The sequence below is a fragment of the Cyprinus carpio genome, chromosome A7 (genome assembly GCF_018340385.1).
Source record: "Cyprinus carpio isolate SPL01 chromosome A7, ASM1834038v1, whole genome shotgun sequence".
NCBI classification, from domain to species: Eukaryota; Metazoa; Chordata; class Actinopteri; order Cypriniformes; family Cyprinidae; genus Cyprinus; species Cyprinus carpio.
The window spans coordinates 27,334,906-27,358,383 of record NC_056578.1 but is presented as its reverse complement, the minus strand read 5'-3'; the positions used below and the strand labels follow the sequence as shown (position 1 = coordinate 27,358,383).

The following is a 23,478-nucleotide window of genomic DNA, read 5'->3' as shown; positions in this document are numbered from 1 at the left end:
ATTTTATATCAGAATATTGCAACATGCTAAAGCCAGGGTGGAGAAAGTAAATTTTTCTCCATAGTGAAAAATAATTTCTCTGAGGTTGTTAACTGATGGTATATGCTGCTTCATTTTGCATACAATACTCATAATCCTTAGGACTATGCCAAGAGCAAATATAGCAGATTTTAAATTGCATACTTACGGCCACTGAGATGAATGAGAATGCTAATGGATCTCTTTCTTCAGCTATTACAGACCTCCTTGGAGTCAAGTCTTCCGTGTGCTTCACGTAAGTAGGGTTATAATAACACACAGAGTCGCTGCCTGTGTAGAGCATTCCAAATCAATCACTCATGAGGATGCTGACTATGTGGGCAGCAAACAGCAAGGCAGCTCACTAGGTTTTGAAGCACAGCACCTGTCACTCTACACTATACAGCTGTCTAATAAAACCAGCAAAATCACAAAAGCGGAAAAATTGATTTTCACACACTCATTATAAAATCATACACAGTGTCTAGTGTGTTGCTTTTAGCTCGAGATAAATCAAAAGATTGCTTGACAGCGATACTTTCACAATTGTAGTTGTTCGCCCTCCCTCTTCACATTGTGCCACAGTATGTGGTTTATTGTGCAGTAAGTTCCAATCATGGATAGAGGAGGCTGATACTGCCACTCTCCTCGATACGCTTTTCATGCTCACCCTCCCTTTCTAGGCAGAAGAGCATCTTTGGTAATCTACATATAAAACAGTGCAGACTTTGGCAGGCCAAGCACAGACAGAAGTGTGAAGTGATCACCGCTTAACTCTCTAATCTGATGGTTAATTAGTGTGTGGAAGCGGCTTAATGCCGCAGCGTCAGCCAAGGGAACTCACCCACTAATCCGACACAAATCGCATTTTCTTCAGGAAGAGATCACCTGTGTCACTGCAGCCCAAACATTTCACTCTTTCTCACACAATCACACATATAAATTTTAATGTTTGCCTACAAAACCACAACTGGTTCTGCACCCATTTACCTAAATTCATTACTTCAGAGTCATGTGCTCTCTAGAAGCTTGCGTTCTGTAAGTGAACGGCGTATTATTGTGCCATCTCAAAGAGGCACAAAATCACTTTCATGGACTTTCATGAACTGTTCCCTCCTGGTGGAATGACCTGGCCATCTTAATCCGAGCAGCTGAGTCCTTAGCCATCTTCAAGGAACAACTAAAAACACACCTGTTCCATCTTTATTTGACCCTCTAACTCTAGCACTTTCTATTCTATTTGAATTCTACTTCATCTATTTATCTTCTCTTTTTTATCTTCGCTAAAAAACACTAGCTTTCTATTTTTTTCTATTCTATCTACTTGTTTTTCTCTCTGGGTGTGTGTGTGTGTATACCTGCTGTCTTATTGCTGCAAATCTTATCCAATTAATAGAGTATTTACTATAGCTTTTTATTTATATCCTTCACAGTTTGTAATGGAGTGAAAGAGGGAGCAAGATGAAAGACATATTATAATAGTTTGATCAAGAAGTTGTCAATATTATGGACGTTAAGTGCCGGTTTTACTTTTCAGCCCCCACGAAATGCAGTATATTATTATTTCTATGGTGCAGAATGCTAGATTTTGTTTCCCAGCATGCACGGCGTCATGAATAAATTATGCAAATCAGTGCCTCAATGTTTTTGTTTTTACCATTTATGTGCATGATGTTGTCATGTTTGTAAAGTTGTGTAGTGTGATGTTAACTTAAGGTGAAGACATTGTTTCTTTATGCATCATGTTTTGTGTGAGAAAAGTTAAAGGTTAAAGAAAAGTTAAAGGTTAAATAGTTCAAAATAAGTACCCCTCAGGCCATCCAAGAAGTATATGAGATCGTTTCTTCATCAGAACAGATTTGTAGGAATTTAGCATTACATCACTTGCTCACCAGTGGATCCTCCAAATAAAATTTCCTAAAAATGAAAAAGTCCATTCCCTGTTGTCCTCTCACATGATGGATTTAATGATGGATTTATTACAAACGCAGCCTTTGCTTCACACGATAATAACTGATGGACTGGAGTCATGCTGATTACTGTCATGTTTTTATCAGCTGTTTGGACTCTCATTCTGACGGCACCCATTCACTGCACAGGATCCATTGTTGAGTGAAGTAATGCTAAATTTCTCCACATCTGTTCTCAAAAAATAAACAAACTCATCAACATCTTGGATGGCCTGAGGGTGAGTACATTTTCAGCTATTTTTCATTTTTTGGGTGAACTGTTCCTTTAAAAACCGTGTATGCCAGACTGATTCGTTATTATGTGTTTGTAGCACTTATTATACAACGCTGCTAGCGGAAACATCTTCTTGATTATACTAATTATTCTGTGAGAAGGAAAAAATAAATAAATAAACAGACCAAACTCCATCACAGTCCGTACAGCGTATAGCTAAATAAAAACAGATTGTGTAATGATAAAGATGGATTACTGCGGAAGAAGTTTGGCATGCAAATGAGAGGGACTTCAACACTTCTAAATAAACAACCAAGTAAATTAAAAATTCATATAATATTAATCTCTCACTCTTATCGATGCCAGCGAATACCCTTTGTAGTGCCATCCGTGGCTTGCGTGCCTGTTGCCTAAGGTTGCAGACCTCTGGTCTGATCATTGTCTGTGAGTGTTTGCTTGTTGCACGTAAGAGGAAGATTACAGCTGTTTTACCTGATCCACTCCATTAGCTCCACAGTGTCTGGGTCATAAAACTCTCTCAGCTCAGAAATTTCCTCCATCAGTCTGGGCCAAAACTGTCAACAGAAACACAGCGATTGAGATGGAGGGAGAGTGTGAGACAGCTGTAATGGGAATGACTCACAATGATCAACAAATCAGCCCAATAAACACCCAGATGTGCAAACATACAAAAATCTGTACAATCTATTTCTAATTCCTTATTCCCACTGCTGTGTTAACAGAGAAAACAAAATAGCATTGTGGATCCAAAACTCTCCTAAATAACACACACAGTGTGATACGGATTCCATTTGCTTGCACTAGGATCCCTGCGTTCATGGCATACAGCTACCCAGGCAGCTTAGCAATATATGCAAATAGATACATGACAGCATAGTTGAAAATGTCTTACCTTGTAATAAAGAAACGCCAGTATTACAATAGGAACAGAGTACCTGATCAGTCTCATCTGTGGAAACAGATTAATAACATAAATGGATAAATAACCATATGAATGGGAAGAAACAGGTTGTAATTGTTTAGGCTTGAGAGCTGTTTCTACATTGCCACCCAGTGGGGAAATAAAATGTGTGGCTGTGTGCACATGGGCACATTTATGCAGAAGAAAACCATGTCTCACTGAAACTCAATATTAGTTCATAACATTGAGCATCATAGCTTCAAAATGACACTTGCATATAACGATATGTGATAAACATCTTTTGTGAGCCTCTACATGAACTGAGTTCTATTATTAGACTCATGTTTTTGCTATAACTGTATTGAGTACTGGAGCGAGTGAGGTAAACTCAGTAAAATCTAACATATCCTTAACCTACCAAACTAATTCATGTTACATGAACATATAGAGGCGTGTGAGAAAAAAAAAGTGCATTTTTAACATTATGAGCAAAAATGTAAAGAATAAAATAAAATAAATTACATATTTTCATATAATCTGGTGAATCTATAGAATACTGTATAAAGCCATGTAATAATTGCTGGGAGGCAAAGTGTGTCAGATGCTGTGGGGTAAGATACTGTGAGAAAGTTGTGAGCTTTGCAGCCAATGCAAGAAATAGTATTAGAAAATATTGAAAATTGCTGCACTACATTAAAATTAAAATCAGTGTTAGGTCTAACTTTTGTTTATGTGTTTTGATGTATGAAAACTATTTAACGAAAATGTGAATATGCAGCAAAATAAGACTTTGGAATTCGACTGTGAATTAGTAAGACACTTTTATATGAAATGTAAATTATTCATGTGTTCCCAGTACTGCTAACATGAGGCAAGATTCCCTGGATCTTGTAAACATATATATAAGTAAACACACCGCCGATCAAAGGGTTTGGTTGCCATCACTGAAATAAATTACGTTTTACAACATATAAAAATAGAAAAAGTTATTTTTAATTGTAATATTTCATTGCATTTTTTACTAAAAATATCCCAAACTTTTTAAAGCTTTTAAAAAGCTAGTGAATAAAAGTGCCAGTATCTCTCAGTTGCACTGTGTGTTTGTGAAAGATCTGTCGCTCACCATGGTTTTAGTGTTGCAGTGAAGGACCCTCAGATACAACGACCACACCTCCTTACCACACACCCCAAAGGCGGCGAATGCACACATGTGGCCAGTCCACAAATATTTCATCCTGCCAGCAGCAAAGATAGAAATCTATTGGTGCTTTCTATTTTATCATAAATCTCAGACAACACACTGCAAACATGAAAGACTCGAAACAGCATTCATTTCCAACTCTATTACTATTCTGACACCAAACTAAACTTTACGAAGCAATATCGCAATGTTCTACCATAATTCATTCATCATTAAAATCTCGAATGAACTGTCAACTTGGGATACAGACTAATAAGATGAAGAAGATCACAAATCAGAAGTGGTGTGGAAGACAGGAAATGAAAGTGGAAGCAAAGAAGAGGTTGAAATTGAGATGCACCATAGCGGCAGCAGCAGGGAATGAAATTACAGACGGTAGAGTGAGGAAAATACAGAAGGAAAATATTTGCATAGAAGGAAAGAGATACGTGGTATGAAAGCAACAAAACTTTCCAATTTACAACTTGTTTACCTCATAGTGGAAAAGGAGAGCAGGCCGAAGAAGACGGTGTGCAAGAGATTGTAAGCAACGTCCGGACGCATACTGAAGGTCCTGTCTTCTCTCTCTCTGCAGGCTTGGCCTAACCCATTAGTGCTGGAATGAAGAATTAGGAATCAAACAAGAGGGAAAAAATGAAAAGGAAAGAACACTACCGCACACTAAACCATAATGTCAGCAGCATTATTCAGAGTTCAAGCATGTGGGTTTATTTTTTTATTTATTTTCTAAGTACAGAAGGGTTAACAGCTGATTAGTGTGTGTGTGTGTGTGTGTGTGTGTGTGTGTGTGTGTGTGTGTGTGTGTGTGTGGTGCAAAGCCTCTGGGTGTTTATGGGCTCCTGTTATTCTGATAAGAAAAGAGAACAAAAAAGAGGGTCACAGCAGCCCTTAAAGCTACAGCAAATCTGCTTTGAACTGAACAAAATAACACACATTTAAAAGCCCTAATGGAAAGAAATACATCTAGTATCCAATTATTATGTAGCACATCTAATAAAGACTAATAACTCTAATTATAAATTAGCATTATGACCTGTAATGGATAAGGTGGGTATGAAGCTATTATCACTGCTCGACTGGTCATTTTCAGCCTATTTTTGTGCTCCAATTAGAAAAATGGATATTATGAGAATATTTAAATTCTTAGATACACGTCTCGCTAATGTGTAGCATATGGTGTGGTAGTGCACGTGCATTTCCTACAGACAGGAAGTAATGCAGTAGATTTACCTGAGATTAGAGAGCGCCACCAGCAGCAGCAAGATGAAGAGCACACTGAGGGTGCACAGATACGGATAGAGCAGCACTGTGCCAGCCAACCGCTCAAATGTATCCAATGGCAACAAGCCAAAAGCCTCTTCGCACAGATAGAGACTGGCATCAAAGTCTCTGAAAGAAAGAGACAGGGAGGGAGTGCGGGCTGGATATATTATACAGATTATTGGGAGCAGCAACTCATCTGATCAACTGAAATGGCTTCATAAATATCTAGTGGATGAGTATATTGTGTGCCTTTTCCACCGGAGCTGGACACATTTAATCACAGCGGATTAATGGCTCGCTCTAGTCTCTGAGTAGATCTCACTTCTGAATAAGACACCACAATATAGCATTTGACTGATGATAAAAGGCTTAGATGTTGCGCCATGAGAGATGACCAAAGACTTACCTTGTTGCCCCGAAGCCAAACTTGGCCTTTATGAACTTAAAGATGTGCTCGTCCGATTTCAGCTGGAGTATTGTCTGTCAATTAAAATGGAGAGAGTGAAGTGAATGTAAGTGTCTCATGAGATCGACGATGTGGGTTTTTAAGACAGTGAGATATGAAGAAAGACAATGAGAGTGAAAGCAAAGCTAGTGTCTCAGGAGGAGCAGGTAGAGAAGCTCTATTTTACCATTAATGACAGGACAGACGATGTAGAACACGATTCATAGCTCACCTTGGCTGAATAATTGATGGTGAAAGTTAATGTGAGGACTAGGAGTGTGTGAAGAGCCAGTTTTCCTACTCGTATAACAAAGCCGCCCGTTTTTACTCCCGTCTGAAAGCCACACATACACACAGCAGGTATTAATAAATAAACTACAACAATATTCTTAGCCTCAGTTTTCAATCAAAACAGAACTTGGTGTTAGGGAACACAGATAAGGCTCAGACACGAAAACAAATGTGATGAAGTGCCTCATGTACATATTTTTTTTTTAGTGTAAATCCCTACTCGGATGGAATGCATTTTCAGGAAATGTCTTTAAAGTAATTGCTTTCAGTCCGTAGCTAAGCAGTGATGCGTGCTTACTGTTTTTAGGCATTGTCATCACATGTAACCTATTGCATCATTTATTTAGTTGCGCTAATTCATTATACAGGAAATATCAAAGATGAGCATATGAGATTATTTGGAGAATTTACATAAGTTAGCCTGTTAAAAAAAAAAAAAAAAAAAGCAATCCAGTCACATTCTGCAATTAAAGAAAAAAAAACTAAAATAATAATAATAATAATAATAAATGTGTGTGTGTTTCCTTTTTATATGGTTCTAGAAAATAACTGCTATACAGTACATGTCATTTTTCCATCCCACCACTTAAATAAATCAATTTGAAAACACAGCTTCTGTCTTTGTTTATTTTACATGGTAACAAATTCAATGAAAAAACAATAGGAAATTATTAGAATCTTTTACCCAGTATGATTAAAAACTAAGCAAGGTAATAACTCCTACATGCTGCATCTTTTCAACAAAAAAATGCGATGAGCTACTGCACAGAAATGTTAAAATTGATAAAACTAAACTAAATTCTGTTTGGTAATTCAGAATGCAATACTAGAGCTAAAGCAAGCACATGTACAGCCCATCACTGAGATCATCTGGAAAGCATTGTATTCACATTTGATTACCATCTTTAAGGAACATATTAACATATTCGGTACAGTCTGAACCATAAACGTTACAAGGAGATCTGCTTAATGTCATTCTAAGATCTGACAAAATGCTTTAGTGATGTACTGCAGATGGGCACATGCTAAAAAATAAAATAAAAAAATCACATGCCCTGGATGAAAACGCACATATAGATAGATACAGTGGTATCTGGGATTTCATGCAACGTATGTTCTTAGAATCACAAAATCTGGATTTATACTCTTACTTTCCAAACTTAAATAATTTTTACTTGTGTACTGAGATGCACACTGACCTGGAAGTGTTTGATGAAGAGGGCAGACACAATGAAGCTGAGCACCAGAGAGCCCAGAATCATAGAATTGCAGAACTGCAGTAACCACACCAATAACAGACTGAACACCTGCATCAGGTACAGAGAAACCACCTACAGAGAGAAAGAAATTAATATCCCACCACACATGAACTTCAAAAAGTGAAAAGTCTCTAAAATGTGTCTTTGAGTGTTACCTGTTCCGCTGTGAAGAAGTCCAGGCAATCCAGAGTAAAGATTATAAGGGCCTGCACCAGTAGGACAAACTGATTGAACTGCCATGTCAAACAGAAGCAGAAGGTGGAGACGAACACCAGCCACAGCACCACCCTCTTTGATAGAAAGCACATGAATGCAAAACAATGTTAAATTCCAACTGCATACACAAAAAAAAAAAAAAAAACTTTCTTCAGAGCTCATCCAATGAGAATTTCTCCAGTGATATACAGTGGGTTTAGAAAAGAATCACCCCCCTTTAAAATAATCACATTTTCAGCCTGAAATGAAGACAGACACAGTTTTTGTTGTATCCAGCTGCATTTACTCAGTGCAGCTTATAACATCCAAGTGAAAGATAAAACATCAACATGTCCGAGACTAAAAAAAAACAAACAAAAAAAACTGATTCAGAGTTGGATAAAGGATCACACCCTTGTGTGAGAATTTTGTTGAACCACCTTTTGCTTTAATTACAGCCTTTAGTTTGTTGGGATTTGTGTCTACTAACTTTGCATATCTAGACTTTTCATGCTTCTTTGCAGAACTGTTCAAGTTCAGTTCAATTTGATGGAGTGTTTGTGGACTGCAGTCTTCAATTCTGCTGTTAAAAACAAATAAAGAAACTGTGTAGGAGAGTGGTTATTATGTGCAAACAGTGTGAGAAACTCTATGTGGGGAAGTTGTGGCCTAATTGTTAGAGAGTTTGACTCCTAACCCTAAGGTTGTGGGTTCGAGTCTCGGGCCGGCAATACCACGACTGAGGTGCCCTTGAGCAAGACACCGAACCCCACGACTGCTCCCCAGGGGCCGCAGCATTAATGGCTGCACACTGCTCTGGGTGTGTGTTCACAGTGTGTGTGTGCACTTTGGGTGGGTTAAATGCAGAGCACAAATTGTGAGTATGGGACACCATAGTGTCTGAGTGTATGTCACGTCACTTTCACTTTTTCACTTTTCACTTTTTTCATATCTGTGCAGTGTGCCCATGTCAAAAAAAATCAATTGCGATTTGAAGCTTGTGACATATAAACGCGATCACTTTATTTAGCGTTCATGTAAACACTACATTTAGATTCATCAATTGGAATGAATTCAGTCAGATTGAAACAAAAACTGTGCATGTAAACGTAGCCAGTGATTCTGTTTTTTTTTTTTTTCTTTCTTTTTCTTCTGATATGTTGGTGTTATATCTTTCTCTTGAATGTTATAAGTTGCACTAGGTAAGTACAGCTGGATAAAACAAAAACTGTTTCAAATTTTCAGGATGAAAAGCAACATAATGTGATTATTTTAAAGTGGGGTGACTCTTTTCTATACCCACTCTACCATATGTCAGGAAAGCAATTAGAGTCTGTGCTGAGAGAACATACTGAGAGAGAACAAATATTTGCTCAGCAGAATAAATATTTCACACATACACTTGCAATTGCTAACCTCCATTTCATATATTTATAACAACCTACTGTCTCATATTTTCTCAGTCCTTCCAGTCATATTTTCTTTTTTCATTATTTGCCTTTTTCATTAATTGAATGAAATTATTATTTTTTTCATTAATTGAGTAAATGAGTAAACAAAACTGACTGACTTATTTGACTGGATTACATTGATTTAAAGCTGAAGTTTGTAATTTTTCTGATTCTTTCTCCTATCTCATTCTAATATGGAACTGAAGCAATGTAAGCCATTTTTAGATTAATTTTCCTGAAAACTATAACACTGTGGCTCTGTGGTGCTATCACAATGATCCTATCCCAATGGCACCCTAAGCCCTCAGTCTTCCTCAAAGCCCACACTTTGGTGATGTACTGTAATGCCAATTTGACTGTTGGGTAGAAGTATGCAGTGGAGCTCGCCCGAGACAAATGGGACACCCTACAGTCTTGTGCACTTAAAGGACACAGGGAAACGGTAAGACCACAAGCATGCAAGTGCACAAAGAATGTTTGGGACAATTGGGACGGGGCCAACATTTCACTGTTTGAGCATCCCAACTAGATCGACACAGCAACACTGTCTCAAACAAAAGTTTGAACTTGGAGAAGAGTTATCTGCTTATCAAAATAATTGAAGACAGAGGGCGCGTTCAGAAACTTGTGTTTCCATTTCCATTTGGTGATGCTGGTGGCACATTTTTGATCTAGCTCATCATCTGGTGGCAGTAGTTCTCAAAAAAAAAAAAAAAAAAAAAAAATAGTATGCTTATACTGAGACAACAGTTCTTGAGAGTTGGATTCGGCCAATGGTTGCAGCATTTCCCAAGTCACCATTGCACTAGCTGAACTGAGAACAGTCTCGGACTTGGACATGTCAGCATTGCAGATAACTAATGAGTATGCTGCTGATGCTATAGATAGTCAGGATAGCGGATAGGGATGTAACAATTTCAACTGACAGTGCTATATGATTCTGATTCATGATACTGATTTCAAGATACAATTTTCTCACAATTTTTAACAAAATGAGATTAAAGACAAATTATAAATGAAAAGGTCCTTTTATATTGCTTGGATAAAAAGCTGCACATTTCTTTGTGAAATTGAAATAACAAAATTTTTTAATTTATATTAGATTGTATAATTTTGATATCTGAAGCATATACAGAATAGTCTGACTTTAGCTTTGTGAAACTATACTATATAAAGTGTATCTGAATTAAACAAAAACAACAGATGGGCTGAATGAGGGCACAGATTGATTCTCTGATAGCAGGTGGTGCTTATGGAACAGCGGCAATATAACGTTTCCTTAGTTGCTGCTGTAAACAAAGCAGCACTGCACTTATAAACACGACTTTAGTATGTATTACACAGAGGCAAGATAAAAAGAAATCTTGTCTCTAAACTTGTCTAAAGTCAGTTCCCCTCAGAGACGCATTCATTCGTTTAACATCTCAACTGAATTGAATCGTCACATATTTGCATTGATTTTCAAATTTGTATCGACTTTCAAGTTGTGAAAAGTACGGGATTTAGGACCTTAATAGCGCGTGCCATTGTAAAGTCTATCCCTCACAGGCTGGTTTTCATCTGCCTCAAATACTGTGTGTTTAATTAGTGTGTAACCTGACTAAGTCTATGAGCCTGTGTAAACCAAGGACTTGAATGAGGGGGTGAAAGGTATGTTTCTTTAAAAACAAATGCACTATTTATTTTAAATAACATCTTATTATAACATGCAAAAATTGTTCAGTCAAGACATGAAAATGAAAAATGTATTTTTTTCTACTGAGTATTATGTATGCAGTGTTTAAGCATGTATTTTCACCAGCTGGGATAATATCATTACATATTAGTGGTAATTATGTAATGATGAAAAAGAAAAGCTGAATATTTTTTTTAACTGGTTCACTGACACGAACTGTCCAAAGAACTGATTTGCAGAAAAAGAATCAGACTTTTCATCACTAATCTGAATCTGAAATGGTTACGGAATAGACATCTAATTTGATCAGGATATAAGATTACCTGCTGAATAGGTTTAAGCTGTGGCCTTAAGTAGCAGGTTATGGCAGCCACCTGAAGAGCAAAGAAAGGTATTGACCAGTTCTCCCTTAGAGAGATTGTAAACTCCACGCGTGTGGTATCCACTCTGCACACAAATCAAAAATGCAATCAAACACAGAAAACACAAGCCTAAGCTCTGAGAAAAGAAAACATAAGAAAAACATGAAAAGAGTTGTGTGCAAATCAGCTCAACTAATAGATTGGTGTGGGGACTATCTGTATTGTTTTAACAGTTCAAAGAGAGCTTCTTAAATATTGAGATTGCTCCAGAGGGCACGTCCTGTCAGGAATAAAAATGCCTTAAATGACAAATTTCATTTCAGTGCTGTCCTTGACAGCTTCAATTCAAATTTTAGAGAAACGCATCAGCTTTCACACTAACATAAATTGAGATGCTCACTGCATCATAATAAGCATTTATTTATGCCAGATGGACTGCAAAGGTGAGTTTTGTGTGTATGAGAGTCTGATGTGCACACATACCTGTTGAGAATGTACCAGACGCCACTGAGGGCTCCAGCCAACCATGAGTCACTCAGTAACCAGCTAGTGATAAAGAGGGCAATGACATACACTGTCTGCAAAGCAAACACTGTGTAGATGTAGAAATAAATTGGCTCCAAGTAGGTCTGTAAAACAAACACACATACACATAGGACAGGGAAAAAAATAAGCAGATTCTGCAAAAACCCAAGAGAATCTATTCATCTTTCAAGGAAAACAGAAGTGATTGCACACCTGGATGTGAAGTATTCTGTACAAAATGCTAAGGAACACTTCTTGATAGATATTCATGCGCTGTAGGATGTTTATTGTTCTCTTTGATTCAGTAGTGTTGTCATGAATAAGCTCATAAAGACCTGTGAACACAAGAACACACACAACCTGGTAAACTTATACAAAAAGTCAAACTTTGCACAAATAAACTCTGACTCTTATCACTTAGTATGAACCCAAACTGGTTAATTTAATGAATCATGCTCATTTGTAGTACTGCAGCTTTCACAAAACTTAGTTAAAAAGTAAGACTTTAAACAATGTCTCATGCTCACCAAGTCAGCATTTATTTGATCAAATCTCCAGTGCAATCAGCAATATTGTGAAATATTATTGCGATTTAAAATAACCATGTTAATATTATTATTATTTTATTGTTTTTCTGTGATGTCAAAGCTGAATTTTCTGTAGCCGTTACTCCAGTCTTCAGTGTCACATGATTCTTCATAAATCATCCTAATATGCTGATTTGTTTTTTTAGAATTTTGTATTTTTATTTATTTTTCATATATTATAAGAATTTCATATTCATCGAACTTTGATACATCTTTTTTTAGGATTCTTAGATCAATCGAAAATAAAAAAGAGCAGTATTTAGTAAAAAGTGTAAGTATGATAACAAAAATGTTAAAAAAATAATCTTTGTGACCCTAAACTTTTGAACAGATTTTTTGTTAATCTCTGTTTGTGTAGATAACAGTACCTAAATCCTTAAAAAAAAAAAAAAAAAAAAAGATCACTTAATGAGCAGAAGTGCTTCAGATATATTATAATATATAATAATATATTATTTATTTTTCTGTGGTTACTATGCTTCCAATATTTTGTTTGGATGAATTTTGACTGCTGTTAATATCAGTTTCACAATCAGTTTTCTTGGAAACATAGTTGAGCCAAACCCATCTGTCTGTCACGACACGCACACAGACAGGTAGATCCAAAAGCAGTATGTTTATTGGGGTGATCCAAATCTCATTATCAGCCAGGCAAAGGTCAAAATCCAGGTAATCCGTCCAAAACAAGAAACATAGACAACATCCAGAAACACGAAAAACCAGGGAACCAGGAAAACGCAGGGTGACATTCAACAAGGACTCCGTAACAATGACAGAAACAACCAGGGTATTTATAGACAGGTACAAACAAGGTAAGTGGTGACAGCTGAACACAATGAACAGTGATGAACAGATATGGCTAGTGGGAAATGTAGTTCTGACGAAGGTGACAATAAGGGGAAGTGAGACCTCTAGTGGCCACCCAGGGAGACACAGAACAGACACCGTGACACTACCCCCCCTCTAAGGAGCAGCTTCCAGATGCTCCTCAGAACAAAAACACAAAACAAAGAGACCAGGAAGGAGGTGGACTGGTGGAGGCAGAACAGGGGGAGGGATGGCGGGCCAGGCCCTTGTAGGGGAACTGGGACCGGCAGCGATGGCTCCCCTGGTAGCCCAGGTGGCTCGGTCAGATCAGGGGGCCATGGTGGACCCGAAAGTTCAGGGGACCACGAGGGACCAGGCAGTTCAGGTGGCCACGGTTGACCCGAAAGTTCAGGGGACCACGAGGGACCAGGCAGTTCAGGTGGCCACGGTGGACCCGAAAGTTCAGGGGACCACGAGGGACCAGGCAGTTCAGGTGGCCCCGGTGGACCCGAAAGTTCAGGGGACCACAAGGGGCCAGGCAGTTCAGGTGGCCACGGTGGATCAGTCCATTCTTGTTGTGCAGACGGCCAGGGGGGAATTCGCCATTTGAGTGGCCCGAACGGAACCTGCCAATCGGGGAGCCAGTAAGGAGCAGGCTGTGGCGATGGCCAGGTCACGGCATTGGGAACGGCATCGGGAACGGCCTCAGACAAGGGCACTGCCTCGGGAACGGCCTTGGACCCGGGTATCGCCTCCGGAACCATCTCGGGCCCCGCATCGGCCTCCGGAACAGCATCGGGCACCGCCTCGGGAATGGCCTCAGGAACGGCATCGGACAAGGACACCGCCTCGGGAACGACCTCGGCATCGGGCACCGCCTCGGGAACGGTCTCAGGAACGGCCTCAGGAATGGCCTCAGGAACGGCATTGGACAAGGACACCGCCTCGGGAACGGCCTCGGGCACGACCTCGGGCTCCGCCTCGGGAACGGCCTCGGGCCCGACCTCGGGCTCCGCCTCGGGAACGGCCTCGGGCTCGGCATCGGGCACCGCCTCGGGAACGACCTCGGCATCGGGCACCACCTCGGGAATGGCCTCGGCATCGGACATTGCATCGGGAACCGCCTCGGCCACCGCATCAGGCACCGCCTCGGCATCGGGCACCGCCTCGGCATCGGACATTGCATCGGGAACCGCCTCGGCATCGGGCACCGCCTCGGCATCGGGCACCGCCTCGGCATCGGACATTGCATCGGGAACCGCCTCGGCCACCGCATCAGGCACCGCCTCGGCATCGGACATTGCATCGGGAACCACCTCGGCCACCGCATCAGGCACCGCCTCGGCATCGGGCACCGCCTCGGCATCGGGAACGTCCTCATGGACGGCAGCGGCCTGCTCGGGAACGTCCTCCTGGACGGCAGTGGCCCGCTTGGGAACGTCCTCCTGGACGGCAGCGGCCCGCTCGGGAACGTCCTCCTGGACGGCAGCGGCCCGCTCGGGAACGTCCTCCTGGACGGCAGCGGCCTGCTCGGGACCCCCCTCCGGGCTTTGAGGAACGCTGACGCCTGTCTCCTCCTCCTCCGCCCTCTATGATGGCGAGCCGGTGGCTCCTTGACGGAAGACTCAGGCGTTGAGTCAACCATCCTGTGCTGTGGTGCTGGGCTGGCGGCCATCTTGTGCTGTGGTGCTGGGCTGGCGGCCATCTTGTGCTGTGGTGCTGGGCTGGCGGCCATCTTGTGCTGTGGCGCTGGGCTGGCGGCCATCTTGTGCTGTGGCGCTGGGCTGGCGGCCATCTTGTGCTGTGGCGCTGGGCTGGCGGCCATCTTGTGCTGTGGCGCAGGGCTGGCGGCCATCTTGTGCTGTGGCGCTGGCTCAGCAGACGTGACGTGAACACTCCTGGGAACCTCTAGGATCTTGTTCAACCTGGAGAAGTAATTCAAAAAGGTCTCAGTGGCCATCTTGGACAGTGGCGCTGGGCTGGCGGCCGTCTGGCCTCGTGGCGTGGGGCTGGTGGCCACCTTGTGCTGTGGCGCTGAGCTGGCCTCCATCTTGCCTCGTGGCGCTGGCCCTGGCAGTGGCATCATGAGCAGTGGCGCCACCATGGCGGACCTGCGCTTCTTCTCCCCTCTCTGTCCGCCATGGTGAGACAGTGGCTCTGATCCATCCCACACGAGCCCCGGATCGAAGGGGGGCCATGGTTGAGAGCGATGCTGAGCCTCCTCTCGACCACTCACTCCTCTGCGACCTCCCCGGGTCCCACGAAAAATGACCAGGCGGGTTCCCTCAAACTCTACCCTTCTCTCCCGCTCGATGGCTGGGGGAGAACCCTCAAAAAACATACCGCTGGATCTAGGCATGACGGAGTCCTTCTGTCACGGCACGGATCCAATGACACACGGTGATAGAACCAATTGCAGGTAAGTCGTTTATTTAGGGATAATCCAAAAGGGTAAACCGTCCAGGCAGGGGTCAAAAACAAACATAATCCAAACAACATAAATATGACACAAGGCAAGGCAAGGCAAGGCAAGGCAAGGCAAGGCAAGGCAAGGCAAGGCAAGGCAAGGCAAGGCAAGGCAAGGCAAGGCAAGGCAAGGCAAGGCAAGAGCAGACGGACATGAATACTACTCGACATTAAACAAGGACTCCGTGACACAGACAGAAACAAACCAGGTATATATAGACAGGTGATTACAATACTAACGAGGAACTGGCTGAGTGCAATGATTAATGACCAGGGACAGCTGAGTGCAATGAGCAGTGATGAAACAGACAGGACTATGGGAAATGCAGTTCTAAAGTGGGGTGACAATAAGGGGAAGTGAGACCTCTAGTGGACACCCAGGGAACACAAACCAGACACCGTGACACTGTCACAAACAGATCATAGTCTAAGAGACTAGTATTTTGACAGAATGTGCAGTTACTTTTTTGCCTTTGTATAGCAGTATGACTTGGATAATAATTAGAGATCATATGCGGGCAATATTACTTTGTTTTGAAAGGGTTCCATTATTGTAAATGCAGATCAAAATTGTCATTAAATGGTATAATGTAAGTGGATTTCAAAATAAACAACCTCAACTTACTTTATACTATTGTACATAGTATTACAGCTATGATGGTTTACAGTAATCGATTCCTATGATTGCTTAATAGAAAACCAATGCTCTGAACATGCTTTTACTGTACTATAAGTACAAAGGCCCAATTGTAGTGTCTAGAGAACAGCTTTTGACACTGCTGCGATTATTACCATTTCAGTCTCAATGGGTAATGACCTAATTGTGATGTTTTTCAGTGTAGAAGCACAAAGGAAATCCATTCCAAATGGGGCTGTTAGGCCAATTAGATTGAGCAAAGACCACTTAGAGCAAAGTTGTACATTTCCTCTGTTTTTTGAGACCAGTCACACTGATATGGTTATGTAATGAAACATTCCTTTGATAACTCTCAGATTACATAAGTGATAAAAGAAAGTGCTTCAAGAAACTTGGCATTATGGACTGAGCTATATAGGAAGAACACAAATAGGAACAAGCATGTACGTATTTGAAAATTTCAGGTGATTACAATGAAATAATACTTGTCCTTATAAGGACAATATTTCTATATAAAAAGAAAAACCAAGGACTTTAACATAGTGTTCCATAAGAAAAATGATATGATGCAAGAGTGACCTTATAACCAGTAAACCTGTCTTGAGAATAGATCTCAGTACCTTGCTGTATAGAAGGCGCCTTCAACATCTGTTTGTAGTAGGAGTAATAAAGGCCACATTCTGTCCGAAAGGAGATTTCACGCTCAACTTCCTACAAATGCAAGAGAGGATAAGATTCAGTAAAAATGAACTATGACAAGAAGCACAACGGGAGTAAATGGTGTTTAAATCAAAAACATTTCCCATCAGAGAAAGAAATCAGAGCAGCTATCTGACCAGAATAAACAGTGAATTCATTCGCAATAAAAGCCTTGAGGAAGGAGGAAAAAAAAACAAAAAAAACAGCCGCTGTAAATATAGTGGAGTTTTAAAATAGAAGTGGTTTTCAGACAAGAAGATCCATATGCTCCACAGAGATTAGAGTCATATGAAATTAAGTTTGAGAAGATGTTACACTTTTCTTTTTCTTCATTAAACAGCTTTAACGCTTATTTTTCTGAAAAACGCAAACACAAAGAGGCAATTTTAAGATATACAACTATGAAAACGGAGGGTACTATAAAGTAATAATGGAAGATAACACAATGAGAACTGGCTGAAAAGAAAATGACCTAATGACCAACACTGCACACATTCACTTTATTTAACAATGTTTCTAAACAACATTCTTGCAACAAAAATGAAGACAGATTCTGCTTCGGCTTACCTTTAAGTGTGAAAACCACAGCAGGTTTTCATGTATAGAATAAACACACCATGCATGAAACAACCCAATAACCCCTGCCAACAGTAATCCTGCTGCTATGGCAACAGCCAGCCAATGGTTTTGTCCTGGAATGTGTTTCCATGAAAGCTTTAGACACTCTTCTGTGCCCCTCTGCCCACTCTTGTAATCCTTTAGATTGTCTTTTGCCCTAAAGTTAAGCAAAGGTTGTCTGTCCTGGGCGGCCTCTGAGTTATCTTTTGAATTGCTATTCCTCCTGCGACGAACCTTCATTCTCAAGTGTTATTATTCTCCGTCTTCTCAATCTTTTCTAAAGGTATCTATGTCTTTCCCTGGTTGAGACCGCAAGCTCTTTTGTTTATCGGTCTTTCCAGAGTTACTTGCCCAAAAACTTCATAGCACACGTAATAAAATAATAAAACAAAACCTCACGAGATCATTGTAAGCTCCAGTCGGCACCAACCAGCAATCTGCCGGAGGAACATTTTACATGTGATCAGAGAGAGGGGCTGAGACAGGAAGGAAGGCATGTGGCCGCACAACTGGTGACCACTTGTTAGTCAGGGGGGAAAAAAACACAAAAAAAAGATGGGAGAAAAAAACGCTTGGAACATCATTTTGAAAAATTTAAGAGGATTTGCAAAAACAAAAGAACGACATCTAGTTTGAAATTAAGACTGTGTGGCGCTATAACCATCATTGACTTTTCAAGCAATGAATTTAAAAGCGTCCCAAATGCAGCGGTCTCCTGCTTTAGGGTGCTGTCCCAAAGAAGAAGGATACTGGACATCAGTTATGAAACTTAGTATACTGGAAGCCCAACTCCTGCTGAGGACATTTACACAGCCTCTGTGAAATTTACTGCTGTTTACCATTGAAAGAATGGAAACTATTATAAAAACAATGCAGAATTTGTCTGTGCTTCTAATAGAGCTTTCTGCTACAACATTTGATTAGCTGTTAACCAGTGGACATTCCCACAGCTCTTCCTCTGAAACAGAACAGGTGATTCATTTGCCTGGAAATAAAGCACACTCTTCCTCAAATGCTCACTCAGTGCTGGAAGTGTTCTTTAACCGGAGAATGACAGACACATATGGGGACTAAAACTGTGGTCATCCATTCACAGCCATCATTCCAGTCACATTCAGAAAAGCAAGAGTACAGATAAAAGTAAGATGACTCATAAGCAAGCTGTAAAATACCAGCCAGCATGCATAAGCTTCCTTTTTCCACTGCTGTCACACTCTGACTTCATTTTAAACTTGAGATGACCTTTTTGTGCTATTCATTCCACATGCTGCACTATTATAAACCAGACATAACAAAAACATATTTTAAAGCGGTGTCATATACGCTCCTTCTATGTCCCTTATGCAATGTCCCCCTTATCTGCAACCCATTTTATGTATTAGACCCTCTACTAACAAGCTGAATCTGGTGCATTTATTTAGGGAGAAAGTCCTCCAAAAAGTTGGGTTTGGAGCCATTCGTTAACACTGTCCACTTTATGCTGCATCTTTATGGGTTAGGGTTAGGGTTAGGGTTAGATGAAAATGCAACATACTGTAACCCTAGATGAAAATGCAACATACTGTAATCAGGGGCCTCGTCCAGGATACAGTAAATATGCTGATTAGCCTATTAAATATGCCTGAAAGCATAAAGAAAGAAAGACATTGCAAGTCTAAAAATACCCTGCCAACACATTCAGAAAAAAAGCACTCTAATCTGGTGTTATGAAGTGTGGTGCATATTCAGTCAGGGTATTTATGAGATACATTATGTTCTGAGAAACAAAATAATCTGAGGACAAAATGTTCAAAGCTTACATGAAAGCAGCACAGGTTTTGCTGCTGTTAGCTTCACTAAATGAAAACTAGGCCTTGATTCCAACAAAAGACGCAAGTCACACACAAACACTTGCTCTCAGACTGCGTGGCAGTGAACTAACCCTATTGCAAATCCGGTGGCAGTAAATCCTGCACTGATTGGGAGATGTGGTTAAACTACTCCTAATCCGTATTATTTTAATGAGCGAACTGGGATACAGGGACATGCTGGTTTATCCAACTGAACATGACATAACTTTTTTGGCATGGTGGATTCATCTGTTTCAGGTCTGAAAGTCATAACATGGTCTGCAGCCCAAACTCTGGCTAGCTGTTTATGTGACTGTTATGCCAAAAAGGGAAAGAAAAATAATCTGTCAGCACATATGGAAAACAATTCCTTTTCAAGAGGAAATGCATGAAAAATGAGACAGATGAGAACACCATCACTGACAAAACGCAACCACACATTATGAATCTAAATCTCTTGAGCTGTTCTTTATATTAGGAACATTGCCTAAGGACACTAAAAAGACCTTTGTCTTTTAACCAAAGCCTGAAAAGAAAATGAATCACAAATAGAAGGTTGTCTCAGGACACAGAACATAAAAAGCTCTGGATTTTACCTTTATATTGGAGAACCAGAGGTCATTTTCATGAAGTGTAGACACATAGATGCAGCACAGCAAGCCCAGACTAATTCCCACTATTGAGCCGGTCATTAGACACAAGATTGTCCACCACGAGAAACCACCTGGAGAGAATGACTACAATATTACTCTGACCATAATGTAACACAATAAACATGGTAAACAAGGAAGAGGCATGCACACAGATCTACTGTATGGTTAGTATTATATGACTATGTATGTATAATATGTTATACTGTATTTTTATTATACATAAAATAATGTATAACAATCTGTTTTGAATTTTACACATATGATCAATCTCTAAATACTTGTCCATGTTGATAATCATATCTCAAGGTTCTGGTGTGATATTAAAGTGATACTTCACCCAATAATAAATATTTAATTACTCATGCCTTTAAATGCATTGCAACAAACAGCACTGACCTGTTGCAAACCTCTGTCTGGGTTCAGCTATACAATCAGGCTTCAGGTTCTGAATGTTGGACCCCGGGTCCTTCCCTTTACTGCCCTTCCTCTGCCTGGGGGCAGTCATAGTGGAAAAAAGGCTTCCAGTCCTGGTGAAATATGTTCAATAATAATGACAAAAGCCAAGTTTAATATACTATAAAGTCACTGGTCACTGCTATCTCTCTCTCTCTCTATACAGTGTGTGTGTGTGTGTGTGTGTATATATATATATATATATATATATATATATATATATATATATATATATATATATATATATATATATATATATATTATACACTCACCTAAAGAATTATTAGTAACACTTGTTCAATTTCTCATTAATGCAATTATCTAATCAACCAATCACATGGCAGTTGCTTCAATGCATTTAGGGGTGTGGTCCTGGTCAAGACAATCTCCTGAACTCCAAACTGAATGTCAGAATGGGAAAGAAAGGTGATTTAAGCAATTTTGAGCGTGGCATGGTGTTTTTTGGTGCCAGACGGGCCGGTCTGAGTATTTCACAATCTGCTCAGTTACTGGGATTTTCAGGCACAACCATTTCTAGGGTTTACAAAGAATGGTGTGAAAAGAGAAAAACATCCAGTATGCGGCAGTCCTGTGGGCGAAAATGCCTTGTTGATGCTAGAGGTCAGAGGAGAATGGGCCGACTGATTCAAGCTGATAGAAGATCAACTTTGACTGAAATAACCATTCGTTACAACCGAGGTATGCAGCAAAGCATTTGTGAAGCCACAACACGTACAACCTTGAGGCGGATGGGCTACAACAGCAGAAGACCCCACCGGGTACCACTCATCTCCACTACAAAAAGGAAAAAGAGGCTACAATTTGCACGAGCTCACCAAAATTGGACAATTGAAGACTGGAAAAATGTTGCCTGGTCTGATGAGTCTCGATTTCTGTTGAGACATTCAGATGGTAGAGTCAGAATTTGGTGTAAACAGAATGAGAACATGGATCCATCATGCCTTGTTACCACTGTGCAGGCTGGTGGTGGTGGTGTAATGGTGTGGGGGATGTTTTCTTGGCACACTTTAGGCCCCTTAGTGCCAATTGGGCATAGTTTTAATGCCACGGCCTACCTGAGCTTTGTTTCTGACCATGTCCATCCCTTTATGACCACCATGTACTCATCCTCTGATGGCTACTTCCAGCAGGATAATGCGCCATGTCACAAAGCTCGAATCATTTCAAATTGGTTTCTTGAACATGACAATGAGTTCACCTGTACTAAAATGGCCCCCACAGTCACCAGATCTCAACCCAATAGAGCATCTTTGGGATGTGGTGGAACGGGAGCTTCGTGCCCTGCATGTGCATCCCACAAATCTCCATCAACTGCAAGATGCTATCCTATCAATATGGGCCAACATTTCAACAAGGTGCTGAAAGCATTCTTTAGAATCAATGCCACGTAGAATTAAGGCAGTTCTGAAGGCGAAAGGGGGTCAAACACAGTGTTAGTATGGTGTTCCTAATAATCCTTTAGGTGAGTGTGTATATATATATATATATATATATATATAAAATTGTGGTAAAAATTAAGATTAAAACTGTAATCAAAATAAAGATTACGTACATCGAACTGTTGCTATGGTTACCACAGTCAAACGTTTAGTTCACTAGTGATACATTACTGTCGTGTTTATGTATGACAAACCTGCGCTTACTGTTTGAAAAGGCTGTCGAAACGCTTACACAGGCTACTGATGTGCACAAAGAACAAGAGAGGGCCAGGCCCGTAATTTGCACCCTGGTTTTGAATAAATTATTACTATGGTGAGATATCGTAATTCACATAAAAACATAACACAGCAGCTGTTTCTCCATTACAGTGTGATGGACGTGTATCTGAATCAGCAAGCAATTAACAACGATCATTAAAACCCGCCTCTTTCGCGGTGTTGACAATTTTGTTGACGATCTATTCCCGTTATACCGGAAACACTATAGCTAACGGTGTCAAAATGTCTCCATTCACGGTGCTTCGTGACACTTTCGCGAACTCCGCGCAAGTTCACCATCCGGAGAGCGTCCGTAACAAACAGAGACAAACAAAAGAGCGCACTCGTGGTTATGATCGCACGGACAAAACATACAAAGCATCGCGCCGCGCTCATTTCATTCGTTCATTCATTCATTCATTGGCAGGCCTGTGTTTTGCAGCGGCGTTTCCTGCTCACAGCTCAGCAACAATGTCAGGAGATCTCAGATCGCATCAGCCGCTGATCTCGGTCTCCGGCTAGCTAGGAGACGGGCAGACTGATGCCTGCTGCCTCACCTCTCTCGTTCCCCATCTCGTACACTCACTGTAAAACAATGCACGGTAATATGCACTAAAACATGCGCGTCTCTCACCCTGTTCAGTGAAGCTCGTAGTTCCTTATCGGATGTCCGGTAGCTCCTCCTTCCTGACGGACACTCGCATTCAGCCTGCGAGCGTAGCGGCGCATGAAAACAAACCTCTCCTCCATACAATTAACGGGAGTAAAAAACAAGACAGAACATTAAATCAGCTGTTAGATCGTGAAATCAGAGCCGTGTTGTTTCTCTTCTGCAGGCTGACAGCACACCGCTCACCGCAGCGTGCAGAAATGAAGGGCTTTAAAATGAGCACGAGCACATCCACTATCACATCCAGCGGCTCTCCCTCCTGAGAGACTCTACACCTCTGAGTCTCAGTACCTGTTGAGCACCTGCCCCGGGACGCATGACCATGACACCCATTACGGCCAATAGCTCTGGTTAATGTATATGGTAACTGTGCTAAACCACGGCAAGGTATTTGCTCATGGAAATTAAAACTATTTAAAGTTGTATTTAATGTCGCTCGTATTTTCTGTCGTAAATTATGGGGAAAGCACACTCATTTAAAATGACATTTTTTCTAATTCTTGTATTATACTCCCAAAAAAATAAATAAATAAATAAAAAATCATCAGCT

General features: G+C 40.8%; 1 protein-coding gene across 4 annotated transcripts in view; it reads right to left on the bottom strand.

Moving 5' to 3' along the window:
• Positions 1-23,259, bottom strand: part of LOC109094193 (dpy-19 like C-mannosyltransferase 3) — a 38,536-nt gene extending 15,277 nt beyond the window's left edge. The window contains exons 1-16 of one of the 4 annotated variants that reach the window (XM_019107877.2): positions 22,893-23,259; positions 20,484-20,614; positions 20,031-20,158; positions 16,909-16,999; positions 12,005-12,126; positions 11,750-11,895; positions 11,228-11,351; positions 7,739-7,873; positions 7,524-7,655; positions 6,266-6,367; positions 5,995-6,068; positions 5,556-5,714; positions 4,798-4,920; positions 4,248-4,359; positions 3,116-3,172; positions 2,695-2,777 (exon numbers count right to left, since the gene is read on the bottom strand). In XM_019107877.2, the coding sequence (XP_018963422.1) occupies positions 2,695-2,777; positions 3,116-3,172; positions 4,248-4,359; positions 4,798-4,920; positions 5,556-5,714; positions 5,995-6,068; positions 6,266-6,367; positions 7,524-7,655; positions 7,739-7,873; positions 11,228-11,351; positions 11,750-11,895; positions 12,005-12,126; positions 16,909-16,999; positions 20,031-20,158; positions 20,484-20,592 (1,697 nt within the window). In that variant the 5' untranslated portion in view covers positions 20,593-20,614; positions 22,893-23,259. The other 3 variants (XM_042760625.1, XM_019107879.2, XM_019107880.2) reach the window with 3 other exon arrangements.
• Between the last annotated feature and the right edge of the window lie 219 nt (positions 23,260-23,478).